This window comes from Ruditapes philippinarum, unplaced genomic scaffold, assembly GCF_026571515.1.
Source record: "Ruditapes philippinarum isolate M1 unplaced genomic scaffold, ASM2657151v2 ctg2089_1_1_1_1, whole genome shotgun sequence".
NCBI lineage: Eukaryota > Metazoa > Mollusca > Bivalvia > Venerida > Veneridae > Ruditapes > Ruditapes philippinarum.
In genome coordinates, this window is record NW_026864154.1 from 6827 (window position 1) to 22428 (window position 15602).

Genomic DNA, 15602 nt, shown 5'->3' on the forward strand with positions numbered 1-15602 from the left:
GGATTTTAACAGTTTGAAAATCACAATAAAAACAGTTTTAATTCGAATTGAGACACTTCAAAGCACACTCGTGACAATGCAGGTTTCAACAGAGGCGAATTATTAGGGGGCGAATAGTTTCAGTACGAATCGCAACTCTAGAATTCGTTCATTGGGTAATTTCAGTCATGACGTTTTGGAGCCAAATTTGATCAGTTGATTGACACGCCGACAAAGATAAACAAAAAAAAATGGAAAATTTTCATAAATGACCAGAAAGTGTGATAGAAATACCTTTGTGTTTATAAAGTTTTAATGTTATTAAACAAATCATTGTTTACTTTATACAGCATTATTTTACAAAAGCTCTTTTAAACGATAATTTTTCGAGTCATCTCGGCCCAAAGACATTTCGTCCAAAAATTACTTGAGGTATATTTTTATATGTTTTTGGATATGAATCGACTCTTTATGAATTGTTAAGTTATCTATGTCTTATTTCTTTCATTTACAATGAAATTTAACATCATAATTATCAATTCTGTGAAAGTAATTATCAGTGATTATATTGAACTGTTTGTAAAAAAAAAAGCCTGTGCATATGCTGTAAAAAATTATGTTAAAATGGAGGTTACCAAAGTCTAAATTGCTGTTTATTGATAACAGAAAATATACCTCATATACAGTTTATATAGGCTGGCTATATGCAACTCAGATATTTATTCTTCTAAACACAGGGAAATCTGTCATTATTTTATTAAATCTATATCCTGGTTGTACTATCTACCGGGAGTGTAAGCCTTATTAGGGCCACCATGATATAATACAAAAAAAAATCTAATATAAAATAGTTATTTTCTGTAGGAGATACCATTTTTTGATGAAAATAACAATCATCCAAAAGATATTTTAATTGTACATCAAAAAGATAGTTCTGTTAATAACCTCATATGAGTGGCAGCCATTTTTGTTTTTAAGTACTTAATACCAGGAATGACTTGTAAGTAATCAATAAAAAGTTAAAAACATATGTAAATGGTCCATTACTGTTAATGATACTAAAGTTCTATTCAATATTTATCAGTTTCACACAGTAAAAGGGTAACAATTTGATAAGTATTTGCACACACATTCAAAATATCATGATGGGTCCAAATCGTTAGCAATTTTACTGGTTTTTATACGTAAAACACATAATATGGGAATAGGGTTATTAAAACTTTGAGTGTTCTTAAAAAAATGATATATTTTGTATGAAATTAATGTGAAAAACACTTACATACAAAAGAAATTTTTTATGTAAGTACTGTTTGTAATATCTGGACATTCCCGGTACAAAGTACCTCCCGGTATAAAGTACCTTGAGGATATAGATAAGTTATATCACGGAATTTACATTACAAGTCATCTAAGCCTTTTACTATTTTGAAAGTCTGAATCATGTCCCCTCTTAATCTGCGATGTATTAGACTTGGCAGTTTAAGCTTTTTAAGACGGTCAATATATGCACGGATTTATATTACAGGGATCGGACACTCCCAGTTAACCCTATATAAATGCTTAAATTATATCTTGTCGTGCACCTGATAAAGGTACATCGATCGATAATTTACCGGCGCTAAGCGTAAATGCCCGTTCGCAATGGATACCTACTTTAAAAAATACCATATAGCTTTTCCATTTATTATCCGATTTTGGAAATTTAAAGGTTATTTTGAAGAAAAATACTTGTTTAATCCAAATATCTAATTTATCTTTTAAAGGTGCAACGACGATTAAAAAATTATCTTGACGAAATTCGCGGTAAATTTACATTTTTTATATAAAAAGCAGGTATTTGAAATTTATTATTATGGTAACATAATAAATTCAATTTCAAAATAAAAAAGATGCCGATGGAAGTTATTCACAGATGATCAAAGATGCAATATTTAAGATGCATTGGGTTATGTAGTCAAATTTATTAACGCACAATTGTTTTAAGAGTAATGTATTGCGGGCTTTACAATTTGCTCAACACATGAAGAAAATTTATTCATTTTTTAGTACAAAATATTGCCGAGATTTGAATATTGCCACATTCATAGAATATTTAAATTTCATTCATCATTTATATCATTATTATTTTTTGTAAATCTATTTTCAAAAGTCGGTGCAGTGAAGTAGACAATCATCACAACAGTTTTAAAAGTACTCTCGTGTGGCTGTCTCGATTCCGGCCTTTTTATTATATATATTTTAATTATTCTTTTTATTTGAATGCCTGTAGAAAGATATTTCTGATATTTTTTAATGTAACGCTAGAAAAACAATAAAAATCTTTACAGTTTGAGTCAGTATTATGCGAAATGAAAGTAACTTTTGATTATTTTTTACACATCACTTAAATTTCTTTGAAGTTGAATTACTTTTGAAGGGGGTTAATTACCAGGTAACAAGTGATAATTGAAAAACTGTATTTTTGTATGTGCGCGGTCTTTAACTACAGTCCATGGTATGTGTGATAAGAAAATGATTCTGAAGAGGATATATATAAATACAATGTAAATCTATTTTCTTTATTAACATTTATAGATGAAATAGAAAATATACAACTAAATTTGTATAGCCCTTTCTTTGAAAAATAATGAAAATAAACATATGACAAATAAATCATTTGACGTGAATTGTAAAGGATAACTATGAAAAAAATCTGTTTCAAAGTAAAAAAAATATATTATAAAACAGCTGTTCTGTATGCCAATAAAAGTTTCTTCCTTGCCAATCTAATGAATTCATCTATACAGTGTAAGAAATTAGGATTTGAATCGACTAGGCTGGTCGGACTACCAGATTGGAATATTCACTGGTCCAAAAGACATTTTACTAGCACGATTCATTTGTTCAAAACAGTTGTTGATATTGCCTCTGAAAATACAGTAGCCTGGTCGGGCGTGTTACTGTGAAAAGTTGGTAGCCCGAGGAGAAATTTAGTAGTCAGGGGCTATCGGACTACTGCTAATTTCGAACACTGTCTATATATGAAGCAGAACGCTTGTCTAGAATGATCTGAAAATATATTTAATACACTAATTAGTAGAATATTTACTATATTTGTACTAATATACAGGTAATCAAATAAAAAATGTACAAATCATTTGGAAATAATTCACAGAAATAAAGACAAATTTCAAACATGAATTTCTTTAAAAGTTTTTAAGCAATCAAGAAACATTTTTTTTTTGCAATGCATCCATTAAACCATGTAAAAAAGAATTATCTTAATCTAAATTGCGGTAATAATTTGTGCTTGAAGTAAAAGGGCGTCAAAGTGTAGAGAGTATGCCTAAACAATAGGAAAATATTTTTATAATTAGGTACTTTTTTAACTAAGCTTTGCATCGTTCTATCGGCATATTTTCATATATTAATACTTTAGCGGCACAAAATAATACTGTATCAATACATTCATATGTGTATAATTTTTCACAAAGCTGCAATAACACCACATACTCTTGTGAAAATCTGTCATATTTGCACTCTGCACGTTCCGCCATCTCTCATTCTGTCCACCTTTATCCGGTGTGCGATTCCGCGCCAGCGCGCGAGGAGACTTTAAGCTAAATGAAAGTGTCCGATCCTTGTAATGTAAATCCGTGGTTATATATACATAGTGGGAAAGGAAAAAAAATGACAGAATCCACTGTGCTTCTAAATAGGGTAAAATCTAAATGAATAATTTGTTTGAGAAGCACTAATTGACATTTCCTTTGGTCTGCTGTAAGATTATTAATCACATTATTTACAATTAACTTTTTACCTTTTGAAAAAATAAAAGAATCCACAAATTCAAGAACCCATGAATTCACAAAACCATGAATTTTCATGCTCGTAAATTCACAGTATTTATCGGTAATAACTATATTATATATGGAAAAATAAGCCCAAATTTAACATATTTCACTGTCTCTTGTTGACTTGTAATATTATTTTTTTATTTTTAGAACAATATTAAAAATGCCTGAAAATCCTGACATTTGTAACCAGGGAAATGAGACTGGGTCTGTGTATTTTGTGTCCAACTGTGATGCTGAGATTGTTAGAAACAGTCTGACTACTGTGATTAGCCATGTGATCAAAGGTAATTACATGTTTTATTATTAATCTTAAGTACTGAGTTTTCTCTAATGTTTTGGTAACAACAATGTAAGGTTTTAACTGTTGCAAGTAAAATACATATTAAAAGATTCTACAAACAATCTTTAAAAGACATTTTAGGGGCTTGGAGTCAAAAAACTGTAACTTAAAGTTGCATAGGATATCTGTTTATATTTCTATAATAACTATATATATATAGTATATTTGGGGGCGGAGCGGGCATTTGGGTTTTACATCTCTCCAACCAAGTATCGGTCATGTGGAGACTTCTCAGCTTTACTAGTGGAGGAAGACCTCATGGGCCATTCCATGCATTATTGCACCTGAGTAGAACCACCGAAGGATAGCTTCCTCACATCAAAGAATTTAAAGACCATGTCAGAATTCAAACCCTCCACATTCATTAGAGAGTCAAGTTGTTTTAAGTCAACAACCTTAACCAATCGGCGACAGACGCTCTTATATTATAGTTATATCTAATCTATTATCATAAATATATGCCAAACTATCACATTGTTTGACCTTTATTCGGAATATTATAATTATTTAGACCAAACTTTTCATTATTAATACGAGGCGTGTAATTGAATTTTTCATGGTATCCTTTAGAGAAAATTGGTTTAAAAGGATGACCAAACAATCACTCCTACTTTAATAGGATAGGTGTGTCCATTATAAATAATAACAATACTGTATTCCTAGAAAAGATTTCGCGCATTTTAAGTTAGCGGTTTTCGCGGTAGGCATGATTCCGCGAATCTTTATAGCCGCGAATATGTCAGTTATAACAAATCCGCGAACATTTCTAGCTTCAACCAAATATAGCATAAAAAGTGCAGAATATTTATTATAATCTACTTACACAAAACAACATATAAACACAGGTGTTATAGAAATGTGTAAAGAATTATTTATGTATGTTATTGAAAACAATTATTAGTAATTAACATGCTTATTGGCGTTATTTGCTAGTAACGGCGTTGACAAACAAATTTACAGTTTGAGAACATTAAATGACTTGGATTTTATTTGCTTGGAGTAGGTGTAATCCTTTGTTAAAAGTACAATAGCAATCAAGTGCTACATTGATAAACAGCTGTTATGTTGTTATAATGAAAGCGATGTACAGTCCGATAATGTGTAAAAAAATACGTATCGACATTTTGAAGATAAAGTCAGTTATGATTCAAATGAGAATAAAAGCTAACGGGTCTGACTAAATCTTACTTAATAACATAATGAAAAAGGTAAGGAAATATGAATGTGTTCACGGAACAACCGTCCTTGTTCGACTAGTCAATAGATGAAAATGTATCGAGTAACGTTGCGCTTTAGGCGCGACTTGTCAAAAAAATAAAATAATTAAAAGCACCCAACAGACAAGGTCAAGCATAAAAAACGTAGCCTCCAAAAACTGTAATTTAGGCCGTAGCTACTTAACATTCGCGGAATTCGCGGTTACTACATATCCGCGAAAGTTTGTCTCCGCGAAAATGCCGACGTTGTGAAAATCGCGAAATATTGTATCCGCGAACATTTCTAGGAATACAGTAATTATTCTTAATCTTGCAGAAAGTTTTATGAATGTTTAAAAACATCAGTATCTGTCATCACATGTTTTGCTTTCAAATTATAGGTAACAAATATCCTGTTGTCATAAGCAGTAAGCGTCATCTGACAGCTCTGTCCAGTATCCAAGGTTACCATCAGTACTTCATATCACTGTGTAGAAAGCTGAACCTACTACCTAATGATAGAGTGACCCTCATATCTCCTATGGATCAGTTGATAGCTATACAGTTGTGCCTTGCTGAAAAGAGTAAAGAGGTACGGCAATATAATTATTTCTTATTTTTACATGGTTTCCTTACTTATTTAACAATGACAAAATTCTTATGTGTATAAAGTATACGATCCATGAACATTGGAAAAAAGGAAACATTTTGACATGTCATAGGACGTCATGCATAATGACGTCGATTAACCAAACAATGTCAGGTAAATTTCTTCTCTGTTGATTGTATAGTCACAACCAACACAGGCCAAAAGTCAAGAGCTATGCCTATAGCTGTATAATTTGATGTTTAGATAAATTTGTGTATGTAGTATGTTGTTATGATACATATAAAATGTCTTTTGAGCATACATATGTGTATTAAGTGTCATGTGATGTCACATTTTTATCAAAATTCTAATTTTCTAGGAAACCGGAGATTTTGATGTCGAGACCAGTATTGTACTGCAAGCAGTAAAGGATATTACAAATAAAAAACTGCTGAGTCAGTATGACATCACTTCCTGTAGCAAGGATTCTGGGATATGTGAGCTGTATGACAAGTTCCTGAAAGACTGTAACTACCTAGATGGTTGTGATGTGTACAATGTGTTGAAAAAAGAGATGAGTAAAAACGAGGAGTTACAAAAGCTGATCAAGGAACAAAGTTTTTTGATTCTGGATCCACCTAAGTCAATCTTGGAGGTATTTTGATTTCATATTCTGGTGATTTTTCACCTTATATAACAAAGACCTATTAAAGGCCTCTTCCCAATTAAAATTTTCTTTAAAATCATGCAGTTTTCCCATCAACTTAAATCAGCATTTTACTTCCCAAATAAGCAATTTTAGCGATAATTTTTCACAAAATCAAGAGGCTAAGGCATTTTTCCATTTAAATGAGAAAAATCACTGTATTCATATAGCATACATATCATTAATTTTATTTTGACTAAACAGGTGACAGTTTTTATGCCTAAAATAAATAATATTACAGCACTGTATAGTGTACCTTACTTAGGTCTTCCTTCACAAGTATATGCTAGAAATTAACCATTTATGATTTAAAAGTGTGAGATTGGGGCTTTAAAACCTTGCCATGCTAAATATATTAGATAGGCTTGTGCATATTTCAATCAAGGCAAAATCATTCATTATTTTTAGGGAAATTTTTGAAATATGTACTGACTGAATAGCAAACTGTGCCGACCATTATAAGGTAGGACAGATGGTCCTGGTATGCATTGATCAAATAGAGTAAGGTAGATCAAGATGCTGCCAGCAGGCTTAAGGTTAAAATTAGTAATTTTACATGAAAAAGAGGCACATTATGCTTCAGAAATCCATATTTGTTAATTCTTCAGAAATCTTTAAGTTGAAACATGTGTTTGATAATGTTTTAATAATGGATTAAAAGCATGTTATATGTTTAACAACTGAAGAAAGTAGGCTGAACATGCAGTAATGTGTCATTAAGGTAGCAAAATGTAAACACAGTAGTATTTTGACTTCCGTTCAAAATACCAATTCACTAGTTATATCAATTGCAAAAGAAGCAAAAGTTAGTTCATCTATGTGGCAAATGAGTTAGGTTTTTTTGTTTTTTTTTTGAAACTCTAACAAATTACTAAAAATTAAAAGTTTTTGAGAAATAAAAATGAAAGCATTTCTGAGGCATAATCGGCCTTTAATCTATTATTTGTTATACTCCTTTTAAGTCGAATAGTAAAAAGTTTGTATTTGTTTCTTACGTTGCAGAGAAAGATGGTAGAATTTCTTGCTGAAAACAAAGATGTTAAATCAGTAACTGTTGAAGTGCCTCTAGACTGTGAGGAGAATATTTCTGTTACTGTTGACAACAGTTGCTTAGCAACTGTGCTAGATGTAAATGTTCCATTGAGCACAGTAAAGAAAGCACCATCAATAACAGAGGTTAGTGTTGAGTTCAACAGAAAAATTATATTGAATTATTCACTATGTTAATGTTGTATTTTTGATGTAGTCGTCTGACAAAAATGGTAAAGGTTAAGAGGTTAATACACGGCAGAGTAGGGCCGGAAGGTGATAATCAGCCCGCAAAATGAATAATGGCCCTGAGTGCTTCAGTCTGAGGGCATTATTTATTTTAGGACCAATAATCACCCTCTGGCCCATCTATGACGTGCATCAATGTCTTTAAATACACTTGATTGGTCTCAAATTTACTATGATATTTCTTTCATTGAAATTCTTATCTCTGTACAAGATCTATACTGTACAGTAAGTTCTACAGAATTGCTTCCCTTATGTATATGCAGCAGAATCAGAAGCATGATTTATTTTCAAGGAATGAAATTGTAGCTAGTATTTTTTTTCTTTAAATTTCAATAAAGCTATGTTTGTAGAAATTACGTTTAGTTCAGTTAAAAAATCAAGCTATTCATGCTTCAATCCTACTTTCACTTTTACAGCCAGCTGATTTGATGACGTAAAATGTGGCGTCATTGTTTCAGTTTGTGCACGTACTCGTGTTCAGCGGGCCGATTATGATTATAAAATATTGGCCACTTGCCGCAAACTGATAATTGATCACATGACACTCATAATCAGCTGAAATCATAGGCAGTTTTGTTACTATTACTCATACTATATATAGTAACAAGTGTATTAAACATTTATTACAGTACTGTCACATTCAAGGACATTATAGCACATATTGTTACAATGTTACTATATCTAAATATAACCCTTTAAAAATAACTTCAAACACTTTTTGTTCATAACCAAAAAAAAAGCAGCTCACTTTTGATATTTAGGTCCTTTAAACTTTTTATATACTCTTCAAAACAGGGCAAATACATTTACAAATTTAATAAGTTGAAGATTGCATTTATATGTTTTTAACGTGATGTGTCTCTCATCAGTTATGATAAATCATATGGTATGCTATTCTTCAGGCTTATGTACGTCTGGTGTTCCTGTCCTACCTTGAACTTATTGTGAATTCAAGATCAGAACTTGCTTTGGCTAGAGTATTCAATGTTCCAGAAAGGGAGTTAACTCATTCAGCCTTCACTGCTGTTAAACATGAATCAAGGCAAAAGAAAATGACAATGTATCAGGTAGGTTCTTTATAAATATTTTCTTGTTTAACTGAGCTGCATAATATCATACATCAGCATGGGTTTCGTCCAAATTTTAGGAAAGGCATTGACTGAACTCAACTGGGGAAAGTCACTAAATTTAACTTGACATCTTTTCATCTACATTTTTCCTGATCCGCCTCTAAATTTGTGATCTATTTCAATAGTCTCAAATTTCTTTCTACCCAGATCAACAAATCTGGAGGGCATATTGTTTTGGTTTGTGTGTTTGTTTGTCTGTCTGTTTCTGATGATGATGATTTTTAGTTTTATTTTAGCTGTGCGCCTGAAATTCCATATGTTCAAGATCTCAGCGTTTACTAGTATGCCAGTCCACTCTAGAAGTCTCATTTTCATGCTTATCTTCCTTAACCTGTTCTTTGTTTGTTTGAGGAAAGACTATAATGACAAATCACCACATTCCGTGACGGCAGAAAACAGGCAGCAAACATAAAACGGCTCTTGTTAGCGCCACCCTCCCAAATTAGTCACAACAGATCAACCAATCGTCTCTGGTACTTGACACAACTTGACCTTGACCTTATGTGTGCCTTCTTCGCTACATGCTCACCTGGGGAGGGATTTGGAGAAGTTGTCTGTTTCAATTTGTCACAAAACTTTTATCTTGATCATAACATGGAAGCCTTCCCACCCTGACCTCCAAATTCACTGGTGCATGCACTTTCATGAGCTCTAAACGTCAAACCCTGTAATTGGTCACATGGTCCATTGTCTAGGTCATCAGGGACAAGGTTGTTGGAGTTGGGATATGACTTCTTGTATTAAGAATGTGTCATTTTACAAGTTTCATACCACTTACTTTATTATAAGGAAAGAAAATCCTGTAGCATCTTTGTTTCAGATGCATTTTATAGAGAAGTACCTGAGATGTTACACAATTAAAATCTACAACGATAAAAGCATTTTAACACAAGTTCATATTCTTCATGACCCTCTTACACTTGCTTACATTTGGCTACTGACATTCTGATTTTGCAAACCAAATTTTGGGAAAATGACAGTTGCGATTTGCAACCATATGGTAAAGAGGAGACTAAACTGAAATTCCTTTTAAACATTAACATTGTCCTGTTTGTTCAGGTACCATTTATATAATACTAAACATTCTCATCAATGTTATCTGGGTCTGCTATTATTTTTTTAGAGGATTTTTATTAATAGATTGGAAAAAACATACTATTGATTTTAATAGGAGAATGTGGTCAAATATAGGTCCTTAATGTTGCCAAACAAGGCAAGCCTTAAGATCTTTGTTGTTTCCCCACCTGCAACCTATGCAAACTAGCATGGATAAGGTAGGTAGGTTCATAATTTTTTTTTTTTTTTTAATCCAAAATATTTTATTTTCTATCTATCAAAATTATATGGAGTTCAAAACAGAAAGTGAATGTTTAGCATCTGTTAAGATAAACCATATTTTCAGTTTTAACAACATAAATCCCAGTTTGTATATTTACAATTAAACATGAGACAGATACACTTTCTGCTTCCATGTTTTGTTCTCTTTTTTTTTGCAAGGCAAAAATATTTTTTGGGTATCTGTGACTTTCGTTGGTTGAGGTAGCGGGAGGGGAAACAAATAATATTTTGTTTTAGGCTCAAGAGCTTTGATGCATGAAGAGAAAAATATGCATATGCCTTTTCATTTACATGTAGTTCCTGCAATTCTTAGAAACTGCTCTGGCAAATATTTTGTTATTTTAAAATAAAATCACTGGCAGTGAAAGGGTTACTTTTGATTATTTTTTTGAAAATAAAATTGACAATTTCAGTCATTATCATATTTTATTTGCATGCAGTAAAAATGACAGTCAAGATTTTATTTGTTTTTTCATAATTTTTATTCTTTTAAAAGAGATATTGAAAACATGCATTTACTTTACAAATTAAACAAGAAAATATCCCTCATGAAGTTGTGTATAATAATGATAATGGACATACAGGGTTGTCATAGAAAATTTCTGAGACATTTTGTTTTGAATTTGAGGCAGCCATTTTATGCATTATGTCATACAACATAAGGGTGTTTCCAAAGTTATTTTGGCAGCCCACATTTGAGACAGTCATTTAAGCTAACAGCAGCCCCCCTAATGACAACCTTGGTCATCAATTATATTTTCATACATTGTATTTCATAAAATTGTATTGTAAAACATAAGGTATTTGAGAAACACAAGGCTGACAAAATTTTGTTTGAAAACAATAAATAATTAATGAAGCTTATGTTATTTTTGGTTATTTTTGTCTATAAATCAAACAGATGTCTTGGCACAGGTTGCAGCTCATTGTAAACACATCTAGAAGTACAATATGTGCTTATTGGCAATTGTTGATGTTAATAAACAGTTAATATTGTTATTAAACGGTATAAAGCTATATGAAGCTGTCATTGATTCAGTGCAAAACATGTCAACGATATATATCGATATCGGATAACGAATATCAACATTACACCAATATATATCGATAATTACCTAAAAATACTTGTCTGTCATACTCTTTCATGCCTGCAGTAAAATACATGTTCTGTTCAGTGTCTTGTTTATAAATACCCATTGCATGATTTTTTTCTTGACCATTATTTTGTCATCATTGCTACGAGTATGAAATATTTCTACTTTCTAACAAAAGCATAGTATTTGACACGGACACATACTTTTCTATATGTTTTGGGTGAATTTTGTTGTGAGTTGTTTAATATGATTATGCTGTAATTTAACAACACTTATGAAAACTGTGTGCAGGTGGCACAGATACAGCTTTATACACTGTAATACTCAATATGTAAAAATTATGAAAACTGACTATTTCATTTGTGAGTTATATGGGTTTCAATATAAAATAATTGCTCAAATTTAGCAAGCACTTGAAAAGTGTTATCCGACTTCAGAGTTATAGAGATTCCATTGAGTTATAGAAAAAAAGCAAAAAAAAATGTAAACAGTATTGTTTCCAAATAACATCCCCTTCCTGATTAGCGCCCCTACCACATTTTGTAGAAGAAATTTAAGTTATCTTACAGTATGTAACTAAATTTAATCCATTAAGTGACAGAGCAAAAAGAGAAAAAAATCAACAGAAGAAGACCCATTTTATTCAAATTTGCTACTGAATAACACAACGTCACAAGTTCATAAACTTGTATAATTTTTTATAGATAATATGTTATTACTACACTATTTTATATACTGTAGATAGTTCCTGATTTTTTAAAATACTCAATTATCTCCCTTGTCAAACATCGCAGCCATTTTAAGGGGTTAATATTCTATATAATATAATTGAAGAAATATGAGAGGCAAAATAAGCAGCTTTTTTAGAAGAATTTTCAAATTCTTTTATTGGTATATGGAGGAAAATATAATAGCATCAAAAAGTCACCAATATCTAAAAGATTTTTATTGTGTTGCATGAAGAATATAGAATTGCGAGACATTTCATCTTAAGCATAAAAAAGTTTAGAAATAACCCCCAATATGGTGTCTAAAACATGAAAAACATCAATATTATACTATATACAATTTACATGTAAATTATAACACACAGGAATACAGGGAAATGGAAATGGTCTCTCTCTACCAATGATCAGTCTTGCCAAGATACATTAAATGTAATCTTGGGCCATGTTATTGGTAAAGTTTGGTGTTAACATTTAAAAAGCTGATTGATTCCAGATGAGGAAAAAAATTTCAAGGCAATCAAATTGAAAAAAAAGAAGTTTTTGATAGTTTAAGAAATAAGTTAATATGTAAACAGTATAAATATATACATATTGATAGTTTAAGAAAATAAGTTATTGTGTATAAATATAATACAATACATGTGACCGAGATATGTTGTGGAAAGATTGTTTGAATTTACAATATTTAATAACGTTCCCACTCTTGCTTCTATTGATACAAAAAAAGGACGTTCCCTAGAATAGTAGATTGGAAGTGTTTTAGGCAAGCTTAAATTGCTATTTTGTTGTGTACTCTTCACAGAGATTATCTAATTAGAGCAGTTCTTGAAATGTAAATAAAATTAGCATGAATTTGTATGCATCTAGCTGCCTTAAAGGATCGTCACAGTGTCTCCTGTTTACTTTTTATCTTTGAATGACCTTCTTGTTTGACTTCAGTTTAATAACTTGGATGTGGTTTTTCGATTCATGACCAATGACGAGTGTCAGATCATTCCATCTCATTGACATCATTTGTGGGTGTCTGCATTGTTTCGTCCAAATTTTAAATATGTCGTCGCCTTTCCATAGGTTCTGTGTGTTTCTAAGGTCAAGGACACATACAAGGTTCATTTTTCTGCTCGAGCACACGATACAGTCACCATTGTCATCAACGAGCACTTTTCTGGGCTCTTGAATGGCATAGTGTTTGAATTTTGATAACAACTGACCTTCAAAGGTGTAGCAAGAAAGTGTCGATTTTCCATCTGAGACGTAAATATAAGCTTTGTCTTTATCTTGATGTGACGATACATAGAAATATGACTCATTCGTGACCTTGGTTGTGATAGTAAAAGATTTAACCATTTTTCCGTCCAGTTTCCTTACCTCTATATAGGCTGTGCTGGTGTCTTGGTAGGTGATAATAAGGTTCCGATCATGTACGCATATTCCCCAACAAACTCCATGTAAACTTAAAGATTCAGCTGGTATCAGTTTCCCAGAATCTGCTATGATATACAGCAGTTTCTTAGATTCAGGAAGGGTGACGGCTATTTTATTAGCGTCAATCAGTGCCACACCCCATGGCTTGGTCTCGAGTTGAAGTTTGTCAATAACTCTGAAGTTCTTCTCGTGTAACAGAATCACCGTGGAATTAGCAAAGTCGCAAACTACAAGTTGATTGTTTGGTAAGAACACAGAGTCTGTGATGTTGCAAGCTATACCTTCCTCTTCTCCTTTGATCGGAATCAAAAATTTCTTTCTCAATTTTAGATTTTTGAAGCTTCGCTCATTCTCCGTGTAGAGATTATTTTGTATACATGTTGATGCTGATAATTGCAGGCTTGAAGGTTTTTCTTGACACTGATCCACTTGTGCTTTTCCTTTTTTGTCTGGAGCTGATTCGTCCCTTTAAATTTTGCTCTTTTTTCAATTTATTTTTATTGATAAAATTTTTGGGAATGCGGGATATTCACCTAAATTAGGGAAATTTTTGAAGTAAACTTTTCACATGAACCCTTTTTTTTAAAAGTGGGAATACTCTTTTCAAATTTAAAGGGTTGGGTTTGGGTTTTTGGGCTCTGAAACAAAAACTGCCAAATTTTCACTTGACTGATCATTTTGTTGCAAGTGCTCACCAAGAGAAAGTATGTTATTTGCTGCCTCAGTGTAGATTGCCATATTCTCTATCAGGTCTTCATTTAAAGACATGTGTTGCAATTCAGCCGAATCTACCTCCTTCTCTAAAATATCAAAGAATTCTAACATTTGTTCACGCATCACATTTAGTTGTGCTTTACATTTCTGACCGACTCCTTTGATTGCATTGATTCTTTCATTATTTGATATTTTCAGCCCGTCAAACTCCATCTTTTTATTTTCATTGTCGTGGATGATGAGTTTTAAGTTTTTGTGACAGTTTCCTGCATAAATCTGTTTATTTTGATGACAGTCACACGTCGAGTATTGTACATCTTCGCACTGTCCTAAACGCTTGAATTCATGATTACGAGAGGTAAATTGTTCTTTTTTTTTCCCAAGCTTACTGTTATGAAGTAATGGCTGTCCTTGTGGATATTCCATTTTTCTTTCCGGTCCCAAGTCGCCAGTGAAAATATGATGATTCCTGAAAGCTCCAAATTTTCTATGCGACTTCAAACATTGTTTGCATATGTATTCCTTGCAGTTATAGCAATACCCTTCTGCAATGGTTTGTAAATTATCATACTGACATGGATCACAGTTAATGTCACAATTTCCTGATTGAAGACAATCCTCTGATGTAAGACAGTGATTTTTCACTAAAGTCGCTTCTATATTAGTAACACTGCCGGCCATCCTTGAATAAATGTACATTAAATGTTAGTTTTTAAAATAAATTCTTTGCAGTTTAATTTGTGTAAATAAATAGTTTTCAGTTTTACACTCTGCCAGCCTGCTATAAACACTGATATATTCTTACTACGTTGTTTAATATCTGTATAAGACATTGGCTGGTCTCGTATCTATATTAGTTCATGTTATATTGACATTTATGGCAGTGCACTTAGCTGTCTTATTATTGCAAACTATAATTGTTCAAGTACAAGAAAACTAGTGCAGCACACATGTTGTTTGAGATCAATATGACATTGTCTTTATTTCAAATTGTGCACTTCAATATTTCAGCTAGGCAATTTAAATTAAATCACCTTATTGATTTTTACAGTACAAATTTCATTATTGTGTTCATTTAATTTATAATTTACTGTTACATGGGTTTTAGCATTTTTTCATTTTTTTAAATTTTTAGTGAAACACTAGGTTTTTTCTTATAAAATTCACTGTTTCTGGGTTATCTAGTAGATCATGTTCCAAAAGTACTGAAAAATATCCCTAAATTTTGTTTGGTATTATAGAGACATTA

General features: G+C 31.9%; 1 protein-coding gene across 1 annotated transcript in view; it reads left to right on the plus strand.

Annotated features, from left to right (window-relative positions):
• Positions 1-281: 281 nt before the first annotated feature.
• The window catches only part of LOC132724585 (PCNA-interacting partner-like), a 37526-nt gene continuing 22205 nt past the window's right edge, over positions 282-15602 (plus strand). The window contains exons 1-6 of the mRNA XM_060709461.1: positions 282-411; positions 3963-4099; positions 5753-5943; positions 6320-6595; positions 7649-7822; positions 8827-8991. Coding sequence (XP_060565444.1) covers positions 3976-4099; positions 5753-5943; positions 6320-6595; positions 7649-7822; positions 8827-8991 — 930 coding nt within the window. The 5' untranslated portion in view covers positions 282-411; positions 3963-3975. The remainder of the gene's footprint in view (positions 412-3962; positions 4100-5752; positions 5944-6319; positions 6596-7648; positions 7823-8826; positions 8992-15602) is intronic.